Below are 17,456 nucleotides of genomic sequence, written 5' to 3'. Positions count from 1 at the left end.
GAATATTTCAGTTGGTGAGTGAAATAGACCCCCGTTCCTGAGAGTTGTGAGCTCCTGGTCACCATGTATTTCTCAGACCATGGCTGATATATCAGTTTACTATGCTCATGATAAGAAAATAAATTTATTTTTCAAATGAATGGAGTTTGTGTTTATGTTTGCTAAAAAATAGAGAGAGAAAAAAGATACATGAGAGCATGCATATGTCTGAGTAGCAAATCAAATGTAGATGTTTAAAAAGGGAAAAGATAAGTGAGGCCGTTGAATATATGCACTCTGTTTTATTCTAGAAAGAAGAATTAATGCCAACATTTTTAAATTGATCCAATATAAAAAAGTTTAGTTTTTTAAAGATTTTTAAAATTTACAGAATTGAAAAAAACATAGAAATGGCTAATAGACACATGAAAAAATGCTTAACATCACTAGCCATCAGGGAAATACAAATCAAAACCACAATGAGATACCACCTTATACCAGTTAGTATGGCAAAAATTAACAAAACAAGAAACAACAAATGTTGAAGAAGATGTGGAGAAAGGGAAACCCTCTTACACTCTTGGTGGGAATGCAAGCTGATACAGCCACTCTGGAAAAGAGTATGAAGGTTCCCCAAGATATTAAGAATAGAGCTACCCTATGGCCCAGCAATTGCACTACTAGGTATTTACTCCCAAAATACAGCTGTGGTGAAAAGAAAGAGCATGTGCCCACCCCCTCCCGCATTTTCAGAGCAGCAATGTCCACAATAGCTAATCTGTGGAAGGAGCCGGATGCCCTTCAACAGATAAATGGATAAGAAGATGTGGTTCATATACAATGGAATACGCACCATTTGCAGCTACATCAGATGGAACTGGAGGGGATTATGTTAAGTGAAGTAAGTCACAGGCAGAAAAAGACGATTATCATACGGTTTCACTCTTATGTGGAACATAAACAGTAGCACAGAGGACCATAGATGAAGGAAGAGAAATGCAAAAGGGGAGAAATCAGAGAGGAAAATGAACTATGACAGGCTATGGACCCCGAGAAACAATCGGGGGGTTTCATAAGGAAGGAGGATGGGGGGGTAACAGGGTGATGGTTATTAAGGAGGGCATGTGCTGTGATGACCACTCGATGTTATACTTAACTAATGAATCATCGAACACTAGATCAAAAATTAATTATGTACTATATAATGGCTAACTGAACATAATAAGAAGGAAGAATTTTAAAATTTATTTATTTTAGAGAAAGAGAGAGAGAGAGAAAAAGAGAGAGGTGCCAGCATGGGGAGAAGCAGAGGGAGAGGGACAAGCAGATTTTGTGCTGAGCATGAAGGCCAGCACAGGGCTGATCCCACAACCCTGAGAACATGACCTGAACTGGAATCTAGGGTCAGAGTCTTGACCGACTCAGTCACCCAGGTGCTGTGGTATAAGAAAATTTTCTATCCTAGCAATCAGTTATCCAAAAAATGAGCTGATGAATCACGCAACCTAGAGAATTTCCTAACAATGCTTTAAGTGCAAATTGATCATTTTCTTTTCTTTTTTTTTTTTTTTTAAGATTTTACTTATTTATTTGACAGAGATCACAAGTAGGCAGAGAGGCAGACAGAGAGAGAGGAGGAAGCAGGCTCCCCACGGAGAAGAGAGCCTGATGCGGGGCTCGATCCCAGGACCCTGGGATCATGACCTGAGCTGAAGGCAGAGGCTTAACCCACTGAGCCACCCAAGCGCCCCCAAATTGATCATTTTCTACTGTGTGGTCATATTGTGTGGTATAGAGCAGGTATATGATAAATATTTGTTAAGTGTTAAATACACGGTAGGCATGCTATAAAAGGAGAGGGAGGTTGGGCTTGACCAATAATTCTGAAGTAAGTTGTGCAAGATGGTAACCAACACCATTTAAAGAGAATGTTCTATTGTCAAATTATCCCGTGTACCCCTGAGTTAAATAGATTCAAACAGATTCCTTTACTGATGGACCACAGAGAGGATTTAATATAGCAAATTTCACATAAATACTTATCTCCAAGAGGAGATTATGCAAAAACAATAGAACTTATTTGGGCATAAAACAACATTTGCTGAGACACTGACTGGAACATCATTCTTTAGAATACTTATTTTGGAAATGCTGGTCTAATTTGATCCACTTTCTCTTTTAATTCTTAATTCCTTTTATGTTTTCAAAGAGATGGGTGTTATTTGTCCTTAAACTTCTACTAAACTTTGTAGTTCTAGCCACCTTTTTCTAGATAGCATGGGCGTATATAGAAATGTATTTACCAGCTTAGTGAAAAATTTATCTCCTCTTTTTCAGCTCTATGACATCTTCCTTGGTATACTCTAATGTTTGAGTTCTAATTTACTCCTAGGGGTAAGTCATAGCATTTATGATTTTCTTTGAAAAATTTTTATAATAAAAAAACATTATCTTTAGGAACCTTTCCAAAACTTCTTGTAAAGAGGAAAATTCTCTCTCAGAATGTTTAAAAACTGTATCTAAATGTATGCAGATTATTTTCCTACTTTATTATGTTTGTGGTCAAAAGGAGTAGTCATTATCCTTAGATGAAATGGATAGAGACAAATTCTGTGTATTGTTTTCTCCAAAGTAAAGGAGTCAGAGTGTTTCTAGGCAAGCACCATAAAAGTGTCCTGTATTAACTGAGAAAAGAGCACATTTCTTGAACAGTATTTTTCAGAGCTTAACCTCATGTTTTAACAACCCCAGATGACTTATGTTTCTGGGTTTCTTCTTTGTAGGTTAGTCTTCAATGTCTGAGTTCAGAGAAATGAGAGATGGAAAAAACCCCCAACGGGTCACCCAGTTCATTTCTGTAAAGAAATTAAAAGATGAGTCTCATAATGTAGTCCCTGGCATCAACTTACTTAAGAATAACTTGAGGGAGGGGTTTACATTTTTAAATCCAAAAAAACCTGGGGCCAGTTTCCATTTCAGGATGAATTTAGAATTCACCAAGAGATTTCCATATCCTACCTCTGCTGTATTTGTGTGTGTATACATATGTCATAAACTGAGCAATTAAGCCAAATATATTCTGGCTTTGAGCTTGTAAGGGGAAGGAAAGATAAGAAAGAAGGAATCACAAGGTTGAAAGATGCCAGTGTCAGGGAAAAGGGCCTAGCATTGACAAGTTTTGAGATGGGGGCTGTTTTATGAATTGGAGCAAGCTGCTCTCTTCATCTAAGGGCAGTTTTGGGAGATGGACTCAGCTCACCCAAAGCCATCAATTGCTGGCATGTGAGGGAATGAGTGCCTCAGTCCTGAAGGGAACTGAGCAAAACACCATAAAATCAATTACAATTCCCATTTGCACTGTTCCTTCCACTTGTTCCATACAGTATGGTCCAGAAATAGCTTCTCCAGGATTCTGGTCGGACTCTTTTCCAGGAAAAAAAAATTACAATCTAGTTACCTTTTCCCAGATGCTGTGGCTGTTTAATAGAACTGTTTTTCCCAGTTTTAGTGTGACAGTGATCTCCTCTTTCTCAGTTCTATCGTTTCTCCTTTGGTATAGTCTCGTGTTTGAAATCCAATTCAGCCCTGGAGCAAGTTAGAATCTTACAAAGGTTAGCTAGACAAACTGCAGCCTGTGCTGCTGCAGCTGGTAATAAAGTCACTACTAACACTGTTTCCCTCTTCAACTATCCATTGCTGATTACCTTACTCTTAGTTAACACATCAGGTGGTCTAAGTGTGTAATTGACTAAGTGAAATAGATTCCCATTCCTGAGAGTTGTGAGGTGGTCACCATGCCCTTCCCAGACCGTAGCTGACATATTATTTGCCCACTTACTCTCACAATTGGGAAGAGAAATGCCACGAGTTATTCCAATGGATTACCTAGATATCTCATATATTTTTCTTCTTAGATTCAGAAAGCCTACCTTCTCCAGATAAACATGTTCAATTATCCCCTTTAGAAAAGATGACTCTGTTACTTGCTAATTGTTCTCTTAGCATGAAGAGACTGATGTGATAGCATCTAGAGCTTAAATGGGACGTTTAAAATGTTCTGTGGTAAAATTGTTCTCTCTATATGAATCAGAATTTCCAACCCACAGATACTAGAATTGTAAGGAGGGAAAGTATAAACCCTTCTTGTGGGTTATGCAATATGATAAATAGATAAATGATAAATAAATACTGCTTCTTTATCTTGGTTCTCAGACCCATGTAGTCTTCCTACTGGGGACATGCCACTGTATGATGCTTGGTAGTTTATGGTGGATAACACCTCATGGATAAAGATGCCCCATTCTTGCAAAGAAAATCAAATGGATTAATATATTCTGTTCTGAATTAACATCAGTTGCTAGGGATTCTTACTGAAGGAGGAGGCATGGCAGAAGATATACCTAGCAACAGTCAGAGAGGTAGTAATGTCCGGGCTCCAGAGAAGGGCCATCTAGGATGAAATAGAAATGAATAAAAAAACAGAGGCAATCTACACACAGTTTCAGGGTTCCAAATCTAAATAAGTTCAGTATAGAAATTTCTCTCATTAGAATTTTGTATTATGGCAAGGAACTGGGCTAGAGTGTTAGAATTGAGGAAGTGAAGGAAAGGCTACAAATGATGGTTAATCAAGGTACTCAAGAACTCAGAGATAGAACAACAGATTACTTACAGATTATCTTTATTGAAAAGGTAAGCGTAGGGATTTAAATAGTGCTCAAATATACTACTAGCACTAGTATTTAAGTATATAACTTTAACTCCATTCTAATAGGGATACTTTTATGACCGCATAAAAATACAGTTGCATGAATTCTAAACCCAGGTAGACACAAGAGTTAAGATAATGAATTTTCCTTAAATGAAAATGAACTTCCTCGGACAAGGATTCTGAAACTACATGTTTCATCAGCACAGGTAGATATGGCATAGGGGAGAACTGACAAAGAATGGAATAGGTACAATTTGGCCGTAAGTTCTGCTGGCTGCTTTCAAAGTACCCCCAAAGAAAAATCATGCTGTCATTTCTTAATATCCAGAATGAGTACATTACAGTAATAGTAATAATACAATAGAAAGCAACAGTAGAAATAGCTAACATTTATTAAGCACTTATGCTATGCCAGTGTTTTGTGTACATCACCTATATTTCATTTATTTAGCATTTACAGCAAGGTGAAGGTGGGTACTAGAATAATCTTATTTTACAAATAGGGAAACTGAGATTAACTTGCCCAAGAATTTCACAGTTCTAAGTGGTGAAGCTAGGAGTTCCAAAGTCCTTATTCTCAAACATTTGCTAAAACAGAAGATGGATTTTATGGGGTGGGAGAAGAGCATTCTCACTGTGTTTAAGCACTCTTTGGTTCCCAGGATGTACTATTTCATGAAAGGCCTTACCAAGATCATGAAAAGGGAAGAAAATAAGGCCTATAACCCATCACTTCATGTGTCTTATCTCTCAAACACCAATGTATATCAAAGAAAGAAGCAGAACAGAGAAGGTGGATAGATAAAATTTTGACTGACCTGAAACTACATGAAAACTAGCCTCATCAGATTGGAAAGTGTGGCTGCATACAGTAAAGGTTGGTACCAATGTATGGACCATTTGTACATAATACTGTCTAAAAACTGGCTTAAGGAATTAGATTTTATGAGGTCAGTACAAGTAAATTTCTCAGGAAAATAAAATCACCTGTCCTTGGAACATTTAGTCTAAGCTACTCAACATGAAATGAGGGGATTGAATGAGGTTTTTGCTGAACTCCTTGTCAGGTCAAAAACTATAACTCCAGTGCTGTGCAATTGATAAAACAAGAGGTTTGGAGCAAGAAGACCCCTGTCCCCCTATTTACCAACTGAATGATGGTCACAGATCTGGTTCCTGGGAAACAGACTCTAAGAGTTGGATATTTGTGTACAGATGGTTTATAGGGAAGTACTCTTGAGTACAACATGGGTGGGGGTGAGGAATATAGGCTTAGGCAGAGTGAAAATTTGAGCTGTCATACAATTCCAATAAATGCCTTAGCCAATTCTAGGAGGAAACTTTGAGGCTAAGATGGCCATTCAGAATAGTCCTGTCTGATATGGAGTCTCAAATGGGATTTACCCTTTCTTTAGAAATAACTAAAGAAAGCAGATGACAATACATATGAAACAATGATTTTCAAGACACTGGACATCAATCAATGAAAGATGATGATGATCCCTAAGAGATTAGAAACAAACAAAGTCAGTCTTGTGATTGCCTCAGTTTATTGCCTTAAGAGAGTTTCCAGGCCATGGCTCAGGGAGGAGGGAACCAAAGTGAAATATGGTGGACATTTTGTGTTGAGATGAGTTGAAAGTCCTAGGAGAGTGTGGTGGTTATAATTTACATGGCAAAATACTGGAGAGGAGAGAGAAAGAGGAGAGAGGGGTCTCTGGATATCTGGATATGTAACAGAGGATTGATTGGCACATAAATATAAAAAAATAATCATCCAAGAGGAATAAAGGGAACAGTAGCTGGCACTAACTCAGGGCTGGGATTATTGTCTCTTCCTACCACCTATTCATGGGACATTGGGTGCAGTACTCAGAGGGTCTTTCATCAGTGTAGGGGAAGCAACTTGTCCTAGACTAACTACTGAGTTGGTCTCATTTTAAAAGCAAGATGTAAGACAATGAAACTTTACCCAGGTGATTTAACTGTCCCAGAACAAAGCTCAAGAATACAAAAACAGTAAAATTCACAATATCTGGTGACAAATAAAAGATTAGCAGGAATTCAAAGAACTAGGAAATTAAGATCCATAACAAGTAGAATAATCAACCAATCAAAAGTGAAAGTGAGACAGATATTGGAATTAGCAAACAATGACATTAAAAAAAGTTATCCTGACTTTATCAAAGATGTTAAAAAAGTCGAGACATAGAAAATATAAAAACACCCAAATAAAACTTGTATAGGTGAAAACTGTAATGTCTGAAATGAAAAATGGACTGGATAGGATTAACAGTAAATTAGATGTTATTGAGGATCAGTTAACAAACTTGTAGACACATTAAAATAAACTGTTTTCTTTTGTGGAACAACTTCAAGTGCATGTAGGTGCAGTCTCCATGGAGGAGAGGAGTGAAGGAAGGAAAGTATTTGAAGAAATAATGATAATGAATAAGATACAATGAATAATGATAAGAAATAATGATAATTTCTAAATTTAATGCAATCCAAGAAGCTCAATAAACCTCATGGACAAGAAAAATGAGGAAAACCACACAAAGGTACATAATAATCACTTTGGCTAAAACCAATGGTAAAGAGAAAAACCTCAGAAGCTGCAAGACATAGAAGACACAGTAGAAGATACAAAAGAATAAAGGTAAGAATGACAATGGATTTATAGCAGGAACAATGAGAACCATAAGACAGTGGAACATCTTAAAAGAATTTTAAAAACCTGGCAACATAGGATTTGCTATGGAGTGAAGACATATTTCAAATATGAAGGCAAAATTTCAAAATTGAAAGAATCCAGCAGACCAGAATTACAAGTAATGTTAAAGGAAGTCCTTTGGGCAGAAGAAAAATGAGACCAGATGGAAATCTGGATGCATACAAAAGAAGGAGGAGCTGTGAAAATGGAAACTACATGAGTAAATACATGAGATTTCTTTTTTTTGTATTATCTAAACATTTTAAAAAATAATTGACTGTTTAAAGCAAAAGCAAAAACATCCTATAAGATCTTAACGTATGTAAAAGCAGAAAATAACTGGGCTATTTAAGCCATTTACATATAATGAGATTTCTGTGATAGGTTTAAGTCTATCATCTTGCCATTTGTTTTCAATTTTTATTCCCCTTACCCTCTATTTTTGCCTTCTTCTGTAATTCTCAACATTGATGTAAATGAGGATGAGTTTGATAATTGCCCCAACTTCTTGGAAAGTTTTCAGCCATAGGACAGACAGTAGAGCTCAGCAGAGCCTCTTGGCTTTCCTAAACTGAGGAGACAGAGCTGGGAGTCAGAGAGGTGGCTGGTGATCACAAAGAAGAGTATCAGAGAGGAGAGAGGTGCACACAAGGGAGAACTCTAGAGAGCTGTAGAGAATTGCGCTCAAGTCCTTAGCTGGGAACCATCAGCTGCCAATGTATCTGGTGATCAGGGGAATAATATCTCAGACTGAGTAACACACCACTGCATTCACTACAATGTCTTTAGGAAGTTGCTTCTCTGAATCTCAATTTACCATCTAATAAATATTACCCATCTTCTAGGTTGTTGTAAGACCCAATGAATTATCACATGCAAAATAGCTTAGAAAATGATAAAGCGTTCATCATATTACTATGATGATGGTTTAAATTATATAACACACATTATTGTATGAATGTTTCAAAATTGGGTTATCACTCCCTTGCATGACTAGTCAATCTGTTTTTATTCATCTTTCATTGAAAACCCTTTGTGAACAGAGCATATTACTAAGCCTGTGGAGAAGAAAAGAAATTGCAGTTTCTTCCCTTAATGTTAGCCAAGGAAATATGCATAAAAAGAAACTTTAATCAAAATATGAATTGAATAATACTATTGTACTTTACATATATTGTTGGAGGGTTAGACACTGGTTTGAGTAGTGTGATAGGAGATGGGTGGATTTAATCATTACTGATTTCATAAAGTACTTGAGTTTTGAGCTGAATTTTGAAGGATTGAAAAGATTATCCACTAAGGAGATGGAGGCAGTGGGCCTACCAAAAGGAATGGATGTAAAAGTTGGACATGGATGGGTTCTCATGGCAGGAAGAGCAAACTCTAAAGTGGGATTGAGAAGTCCTGGGCTCTGTCTTGAACTACCAAGCAGGAGACTCTGGAGCCTCATTTCTTCATCGGCAAACCAAGCTTGAGGGAATGATAACATTTTGTCTGGTTCCCAAATTCCAGGATTGAATTGTTTAAAAAAATCTCTGGTGATTGTGAAAGTGACATTTTCTTGGCCCAGGTGAGTTAAAACTGACATCTTAGGACATGATAACTCTCAAGACATTATGATGAGAGTGATGAGCCAGGATAAAGCTCAGAATCCACACAAGGGAATTAGGGCCATTTGAAGTTTGGGAGAGGGAAAATCATAGGATTAATCACCTATGAGGTTTGAAAACCCTAGAAAACATATAACAGGAGGCATTCACCTATCCTAAGGTAGAGTCTAGACAAATTATGGCTGAATGTCTTCTAAGTTTCATTCTTGCTATGTAGATATGTTTCTTTTTTTTATTTTTAAAGATTTTATTTATTTATTTGACAGATAGAGATCACAAGTAGGCAGAGAGGCAGGCAGAGAGAGAGGAGGAAGCAGGCTCCCCACTGAGCAGAGAGCCCGATGCAGGGCTCGATCCCTGAACCCTGAGATCATGACCTGAGCCGAAGGCAGCGACTTAACCCACTGAGCCACCCAGGTGCCCCTAGATAGTTTCTAATGAGCACTAGAATATGATTAACAGAATTTCCTGTTCTGGGTTAGATGGATCATGGTTTAAACATCTTAGTACTTTTTTTCCAGAAGAAATCAGACTCACAAAATGAAAGTATCCAACCAACAGTTTATTACATACTAATCACACATCTTAACTCCCTCTTGACCTTTCACAACATTGCACTTACACTGCGTATCAGCCTGGGATCGGGAAGGAGAGCAGCAGCCAGACAAGAACATGTAAGAAGTAAGCAATTCTTATGTGTTTATGTAGTTCGATGATGCTACTGCAAAGGAATACAAAACCAGACACCAGGCTCTGGAAAGAGACTTTTTCTAATCTCATTTGCTTCCTCGGCGCCGCCGGAAATAGTGATTGTAGGCCGCGTCGTATCCATAAACCAGGGCAAAGCGTTCGCAAAGCTTGAAGTCATCACAGGCTTCCCGATTGATCTCATAGGCAGGCTTGGTGCGTTCTCTGATCCTAGAATGTTGGCGGTTGGGGGGAAAGAGGCCCCAAATTAGAAGCATAGAGTTGGGGGGGGGTGGAGGAAGAAAGGGAAAAGAGGGGAAAGAAAGAATAAGAAAATATAGGAGAGAGATCCCATTCATCCCCCAATATTAAAGACACTTAATAGGGGGAAAGGTAGAACTGGGGAATTTTTTTTCTTTTCTTTTTTTTTTTTTTTTAAGCGAAAACAGAAATTTTCTTTCTGTCCTCCTTTTCCCTTCTTTCCCTCCCTCTCTCAGCTTTCTGGGTCTTTCACAAACGAGTCTTCTTGAAATTCAGTTATTTTCTATACACTGTTTTTAATTCTTTGATTTAGGGTTACAATTAGAAATGATTAAAAAAATGGAATGTTTCTCATTCCATTCAGATCAGGGATGCTACATTGGGTAAAGTTACCTCCCCTCATCAAGTTTTGTTACTCACCTCTCTTGGGCTTTAGCTCTCCATCTCTGTTGCTGGGACATAAAAGTATTAGCATTTCTCCTGTTAATGAAGGGATCTTCAAAGAAAAAAGAAATAATTGCAGTTTCAGAGAAGCAATAGTTGGAGATATTTCCATGAATATTCCCTGACATAAATACATTTGAAAACTCATTAACTCATACATTTCATGTAACTAGCTATCTTATGAAACTCAGAGGGAAAAGTAAAGCAGATTTTATAAACTGCCTAATCAAAAGAAATCAGCATATGCTTTTTAGAGGTTTGTTACATAGGCCACAGTTATTTTTGTTTATTTCACCTTTGGGCAATTGCTTTGCCTTTCTCAATTTGGTATTCCTAGTCAGTGTGTTTTTAATTCCTGTGAGGAGAAACTCTGTCTGTCCTGAGGACTTGTGAAGCATAATTTTAGATCACCAGAAATGGACAGTGTAAATATCATGAAAATAATGAACAAACTGGGAATGAGGGTGATATATTCCTTCTTCCTGTACTCAGTCTTTGTTAACTAGATACTCAATGGCATTCAACATAATGCTGACGACTGTGGTTTCCCAGCTGACTGGCCTCTAATTCCATACTTTGCCATACTTCACCATTTGTCATTACTTCTTGTTTTCCATCTGTGTGGCTGATGTGGTGCCAGCTTAAAATTTCCAAATGCCTCCAACTCTGCTGAATGCAGTTTCAACACCATATCACACTATTTCAAGCCTAAACCATTGTGCATCTGGTGATTTTTATAGTTGTTAGATTCTTCAATTTTGTTTTCCAAAAGAGGCCCTCGTTCCCTTCCCTATATGATCTCCACATACTATCATTTTATCTGCTTAAGAATAGGAAGAGAGATTCTTTAAAACATGAGATTTAAATAAGGAAGTAAAATGTTCACTTACTAATTTCATAGGATTCCATGCTTTCATGAGATTCTGGAATTAAAAAAAAAAAGTTTCCGTTGATTATTATTTATCACACATGACAATGGTCTAAATTGAAGGACGGACGGAGAGAAAAGAGTCAAAACGATGTGAAGAATATAGTGAGCAGTGTGATTATTACAAATTTCAGGCATTTAGGATTGAGGAGTTGTTTCTCTAGCTCTGTCCTTGGTGTAGAGATCTCTACACTTCAGTTTTTTCTGATGAGGAAGGAGCCAGTGGTTACTTGGCTATAAGTTCCCAAGGGCTTTGACGTCTTCAGGCTAGTGAAATAAGCTGATTTAAGTGCTACGCACAGATTTCCAGAGAGGCTGCTTCTCTGATTCATTTGGGACCTGTCCAAGAGCACGGTTGAGAAGGACAAAGGGGTCCAGAAAATAGCCCAGGTCCTCCCGGCAGTGTGGGGATATGGTCAACCAGGATCTACCAAGATAGGTTTCTAAGAGGATCTGAAAGCCTCGTAAGAACCTGTGTGACCTTGGCAGTCACAGAAACCACTGGTTCCAAGTGACATCTCCCACTGGGCTGAAGCCAGTTCAGAGGAAAAGCTGAGCTGATGCCAAAGCATAAGTTTTCTTCTTTCTACCACTTCTCTGTGCACAATAGGTAAATTTGGCAATAAGGGGTTTATATTTGTAAGCAAGTGATTTTATTTGAAAAACCAAAGAGGAGATGAAGAGATCAAATCCTCTGATACAGAAACCATATGAATAATTTCAAGAGTCAGAAGAAAAGTACAAGTGGTTGTTAATATAATTGAGGTTCAAGGACATCTAAATATCCAGATAATTGAAGCATAAGATGGATTGAAAATAATCTTCCTTCAGATTCTCTTTCATAAATTTTGAACAGACACAGGTGTAGTTAACGGCATAGAGAAACCAGGTAGAATTTATCTTTTGACAATTGGAATTATACACCCATTTTTCTCTGAGATTCTTTAAATGTAGAACTCTGTTTTTAAATTAATTCACTGAACAAATGTAGGAAGTTGATGAGATTGATCTGTCCCTGCATAAGGCTAAACTTAACATTTCATGTGATAACTGCTTTTCTTAAAAATGAGTGATTTAACTAATACCTTTAACCAACTGTTATCAAAATATAAATAAACATCCCTAAAAATGAGAGCTTGGGGGCTGGGAATTTGATATCTTTCTGAAACAGCAAAATTTCTAGGTGTATAGTGACTTACTATAGACAGGACATGCTTGCTAAGTCTGGATATTTCAGATGTAAAGAAGATTTGATGGGACAAATCAGTGTCCATAGGGCTTAGGAAATGGTAGATTGATGGTACTTTAAGATTCTATTAGAGAGAGGGGGAAGAAGAGGAGCAGGGAAAGGGAAAAATAAAAATAAATTGAAATCAGAGGCAGAAAAGAAAAACCAGAAAAGCGGTAGAAGAAAGTTTTCTCACCGTAGCACAGAGCTGCCACGGCCAAGGCAGCCAGGATGGAGAGAAGGAGCAGGCTCTTCATGGTCTCTCCGTGTTCTGTGGGTTGGTCTCACTGGCTTGTGCAGCAGTAGACAGAAGAGAGCTTCTGTGGGTTGTTCGTGAAAGGCTGTGAAGTTTTTATAAGAACTAGAGCAGCTGAAAGGGGAGGAACCAGTGGGAGGGGGCCAGAGAAGGTGGAGACTGGTTGGCCCTAAACTAGCACTGGGACTTTTCCCAAATCTTCATTCCTTCCAGATAATATCTGCTCTGGGTGGGCAGTTTCCCTCAATCCTTGGCCAGACTGTGCTACAGCAGGATGCTGCCCTGCTACGGACGTTGTGGCCGCCCTGACTTTGGGGCCAGACCTGGGCAAAGGTCCACGGACAAGGGAGTTGCCACAAACACATGTTTGCCTTTCTAATTCCTTCTCCGATCCACTATCCTGGCCCTGACTGCAGGTCTCGGGTGCAGACAGAGCTGTAGTGTTCTGCTGGCTCCCCTGATGGATGGATGAAAGTTTCTGAGGGCAAAGGACTTCCCTTCATAAACTGGTTCTGATGTAAACTTATTTTCCCAGTAGGGTTGAACTATCAATCCTAGACCAATCACACATGTGCCTGGTGGTAGACAACTTTTGCATTTTTGCTGGTGCTCAGCAGGGCAGAGATGCCCAGTGATGCCATGAGTTGTGTTTCCTCAACTGGCTCCATCATAACTTGTCCATCCAGTTTTGTGTCTTGAGTCCAATTCTGTGCCTCATGGCCCTCTTAGGTTGGATACCACTCTTCTAAAGGGCAGCAAAGACAAGAGGGTGCCCACCTCTCATTTTCTGCAGACATTGTCCTGATAATTATTTAATCCAATATGCTCTTAGCAAGTGACACATGAGAGACAAAGCACTGTGCTAGGTGCTGTGGCAGATCTAGAGACAAACAAGGCACGTCCCTAAGGAGGTAAGTAATAGCTACTTACTATATTCATTTTGTGCTTTAGCTGTCATGTGTCCTCCAACATAGATTTTCACAAACATATGCTTCCATTATGCCATTATACCTTCAGTGGCAGAAGTGCTATGTCTTTTCTTGCAGCAGGAGGATTGTAATTTGGTGCCTCTGGTTATGCTGTAGACAGAGTTCTGTTTTTTTTTTTTTTTTTTCTTCTTGGACAATCAGAAAACCTTTTCTATTAAGATGTGTCTCGGCTATCTGTTACCCAAGAGTCCTGTTGGAAGACATAGATTTGAGTCACAGAGAAGCAGATTGTAGGTGAGCTGAGCTACAGGACCAGTCACTTGGCTGGAACAGCAAAAGGGTTGGCATGGGAGTGGTCGGTATGGTTTTCAATAATTTATTTCAAAGAGCAGTACTGGACAACCAGGTGAAGCTACATGCCTCATTCTTTTTGTTTTTTGGGGATGTACTTTCCCTCCCAGCCTCCACCTTCTAAAGAGCTTTTATAAATACTAAAGGATTCCCTGTTAAAGGAACTAGGTTGGAATCCTTGTACTCTGAAGGAATCATGAGTTGTGAAGGACCAATAAAATTCAGGGTTTTCCCCCCAGATTTTTTCATATTAAGAGGTAGATTCTTTGTGATAAAACCTTAAAGAGGACCTCAAAGAGAAGACAACATATGCTCATCCCTGATAAATTCATCCATTGTGATTTCTAGTCACAAGATTGGTGGTTGTCTCCCTCTTTAAATCACAAACTTGGTTTCGGGATTGGCTTCAGTGCCCTTTTTCCAAGATAAATCATCCAAATCATTATATTTGCAAAAGACAGTTTACTCCACTGCTTTTACAACATTTACTACATCGCTTGTTTTGGGAAAAAAAGGCTAGCTGTGGCTTATTCATGTAGCATTTTGTATGCACTCAACTCAGTTACTAACCCCCAATTTATATGAGATGAAGGAAGTTTGGTTTCAGTGTCTCATCCCTAAAATGAGTAGGATACTCCACCCACCCCCACCCCGCCCCTCCCATCTCCGGAATTAGAGAAGTCTCTCTTTTCCAGCTACAAATATGCGCTTTGAGAGGTATGTTAGCTTGGTCTTTTCTGGCCAGATTCTGCCTGCCTCCTCCACTCCCAAGTTCAAATGGCAGCTATGCTGTGTCTGCCTTCTGACATTATCATTGTTTATTCTTACACTCTCTGGATCCAAGCATGAAAATCTTACACTTCTCTTTCCAACTCCAACGTAAGCTCCACCTTTCTTCACAAGTTGTTTTTATCACTGCTTCCACTGCCTTTCCTAAAGTTTTATTTGTTTATTTAAAAATATTTTCTTTATTTATTTGAGATATATATAGAGAGAGGCAGAGACAGCAGGAGCAGGGTAGGGGAGTGGCAGGCAGAGGCAGAGGGAGAAGCAGACTCCCTGCTGAGCAGGAAGTCAGATGACATGGGGATCAGGACCTGAGCTGAAGGCAGATGCTTAAATGACGGAGCCACCAAGGTGCCCCTTTCCTAAACTTCTAAGCATGTTTCCTTATCATCTTGCCTTTTGCAAGACTAACACTTTCTGTTGGAAACTGCCTCTTTTCACCTCTCATCGTCCCCTTTCACTGTTTTCCACTTATTTATGGTTCTCCTATGATAAATACCATTTTTATATAATTTATAAAAATTAATAATGTGTGTGAAAACTCCAAGCCCTTCTTTTTCTTTTTTCCCATACCACTCCCTGTCTCAAAGATATTTTTGTGGCAATTCCCATCATGGGTGTTTATGAAGAGGATCTGACTAACTCGATGGGGGCTTTGTATTAATAAGAAAGGGTCGATATTGACTCCTTGGAAAAAAGAGAGAGATAAAAAAAATGGAGGTAGAAAAAAGTGGAAGGAGAGAAATGAGAAAAGCCTTAGATTTGGTTTGCTGGATGGGGAAGGTTTTGGGTAGAGATGAAGTTGTAGAGAGAAAAGCTTTGAGGCTGCTGTAAGATGTGAGACATGGGAAAAGACAAATAAGATGCTATGGTTATGAATATGCTTGTTTGAGATTGTAAAAGATTGAGAAGTGCCAGGAAATATTAAAATTGTTTTTAATTAATGCTGGCACCAATTTTTTTTTTTTTTTTTTTTTTTTTTTTTTTTTTTTTTAGAGAGCTTGCATGCACTTGCGTGAGAGCATGCGTGCACGGGGGAGGAGGAGGGATAGAGGGAGAGGGAGAGAGCATCTCAAACAGTCTCCACACCCAGCACAGAGCTTGAGGCCAGGCTTGATGTCATGACCCTGAGATCATGACCTGAGCAGAAATCAGAAGTGGATGCTTAACGATGAATGGAGCCACCCAGGTGCCCCTAATTTATATTTTCTTAATTGAAATATCTTGTAAAGATTAGACCACATGAAGCTCCAACTTATATTTGGATTTTAGATAATTTTGAAAAAGACATATACATGTATTTCCCCCTAACTCAAGAGGAGTGTTCTTTAGTGGAGAGACTATGTACAGATACTCCTAGGAGTAACAACAAAGGGACTGAAGAGACAATGACATGACTGGCAGTGTATTCAGACTTCACAAAGATCTCCCATGGGAGATGCTATAACCCAGGCAACAGGAGCCATGGAGCCACACAGGATCTCCTCTCTGCCTGCCCTCAGGAGGAAAGAGAAGCATGAGCATGCCCTCCAGGGCCAGAAGTAGCCTCATGCTTTAGTCATTCTTTCATCCATCCAACCATCAATCCATTTTACAAATGTATCGAGCATCTTCTATGTGCCAACTCTAACCTGGAAACAGAATGGAGAAAACCACAGAGCGGGACCCTACTCTCATGGATCAAGTGTGAACTTAGATCACAGATTTAATTAGTGGTTCCTCTTCTTTACAAGTGTTTTTTAGGCAACCAACTGGCCCTAGAGAGGTCTACACGATATGCTTTCTCATTGGACTTTTTTAAAAGGTTTTTTTTTTTTTAATTTATTTATTTGACAGACAGAAATCATAAGTAGGCAGAGAGGCAGGCAGAGAGAGAGGGGGAGGCAGGCTCCCCACTGAGCAGAGAGCCTGATGCGGGGCTCGATCCCAGGACCCTGAGATCATGACCCGAGCTGAAGGCAGAGGCTTTAACCCACTGAGCCACCCAGGCACCCCTGGACTGACTTTTTATAGATACTCAGGAGCATCTTTATTTGCAAAACATTGCAGAAAACACTGATGACAAGGTCAGATAATTTCTCAGTTCGAGGAAAGAAGGGAGGAGAAGGAAGGTTGGCAGACCTTGGCATTGTAACGTATTTCCCACAATCCTACTTCCTCTGTCTGTCCTTGCCTATCTGTTCTTTCTTTTTCAGACTACTAGGTATTTTGTCTCCTTGAGGAATTTTCCTGGCTCCAGTCAGACTTTTTTTTTTCTGTTCCATGAGATTCCGCTTTATTTACAGAATGTTGGTTTTATGAGTTCACAGTATTATTTTCCTGGCAGCAGTAAAACCCTCAGTATTGCCATTAAAGAAAAAGGCAAAGGGGAGAAGAATTAGGAAGTAACAGCCCAGAAAATAAAAACAAAAATCTCTTTCTAGGACAACAAAGGGCAACAAAACAAGAGACAGAAACTTAGCCAGCTTCCTAGGACAGTGCTGACCAATTAGTTCTGTTTTTTTAAGGGAAGTCCCTTGAGTGGATTTTACATCTGAGATTCTTTTCTTTTTAAAATTTTATTTATTTATTTG

General features: G+C 38.9%; 1 protein-coding gene across 1 annotated transcript; it reads right to left on the bottom strand.

The window, feature by feature from the left end:
* Positions 1-9,554: 9,554 nt before the first annotated feature.
* On the bottom strand, positions 9,555-12,919 carry LOC101678067 (matrix Gla protein). Its single transcript, XM_004755777.1, has 4 exons — positions 12,758-12,919; positions 11,296-11,328; positions 10,382-10,457; positions 9,555-9,931 (listed from the first exon to the last, which is right to left on the bottom strand). The coding sequence occupies exons 1-4, from the start codon at positions 12,816-12,818 to the stop codon at positions 9,790-9,792; spliced, it is 312 nt and encodes a 103-aa protein (XP_004755834.1). The 5' UTR covers positions 12,819-12,919; the 3' UTR covers positions 9,555-9,789.
* Positions 12,920-17,456: the final 4,537 nt, after the last annotated feature.

Source organism: Mustela putorius, unplaced genomic scaffold (genome assembly GCF_011764305.1).
Source record: "Mustela putorius furo isolate JIRA1106 unplaced genomic scaffold, ASM1176430v1.1 tig00537227_pilon_pilon_pilon, whole genome shotgun sequence".
Classification (NCBI taxonomy): domain Eukaryota; kingdom Metazoa; phylum Chordata; class Mammalia; order Carnivora; family Mustelidae; genus Mustela; species Mustela putorius.
Note: the sequence above shows the minus strand (reverse complement) of the source record. Positions and strands in the feature narration are given on the sequence as shown.

Bases quoted from the DNA above. Each gene is read 5' to 3' on its own strand.
- LOC101678067 (XM_004755777.1), bottom strand. From the start codon at position 12,818: ATGAAGAGCCTGCTCCTTCTCTCCATCCTGGCTGCCTTGGCCGTGGCA. The intron at 10,458-11,295 runs GTAAGTGAACAT...TTTTCTTTGAAG, and splicing joins CATGGAATCCTATGAAATTA to ATCCCTTCATTAACAGGAGA. The intron at 9,932-10,381 runs GTGAGTAACAAA...CCAACATTCTAG, and splicing joins AGAGCTAAAGCCCAAGAGAG to GATCAGAGAACGCACCAAGC.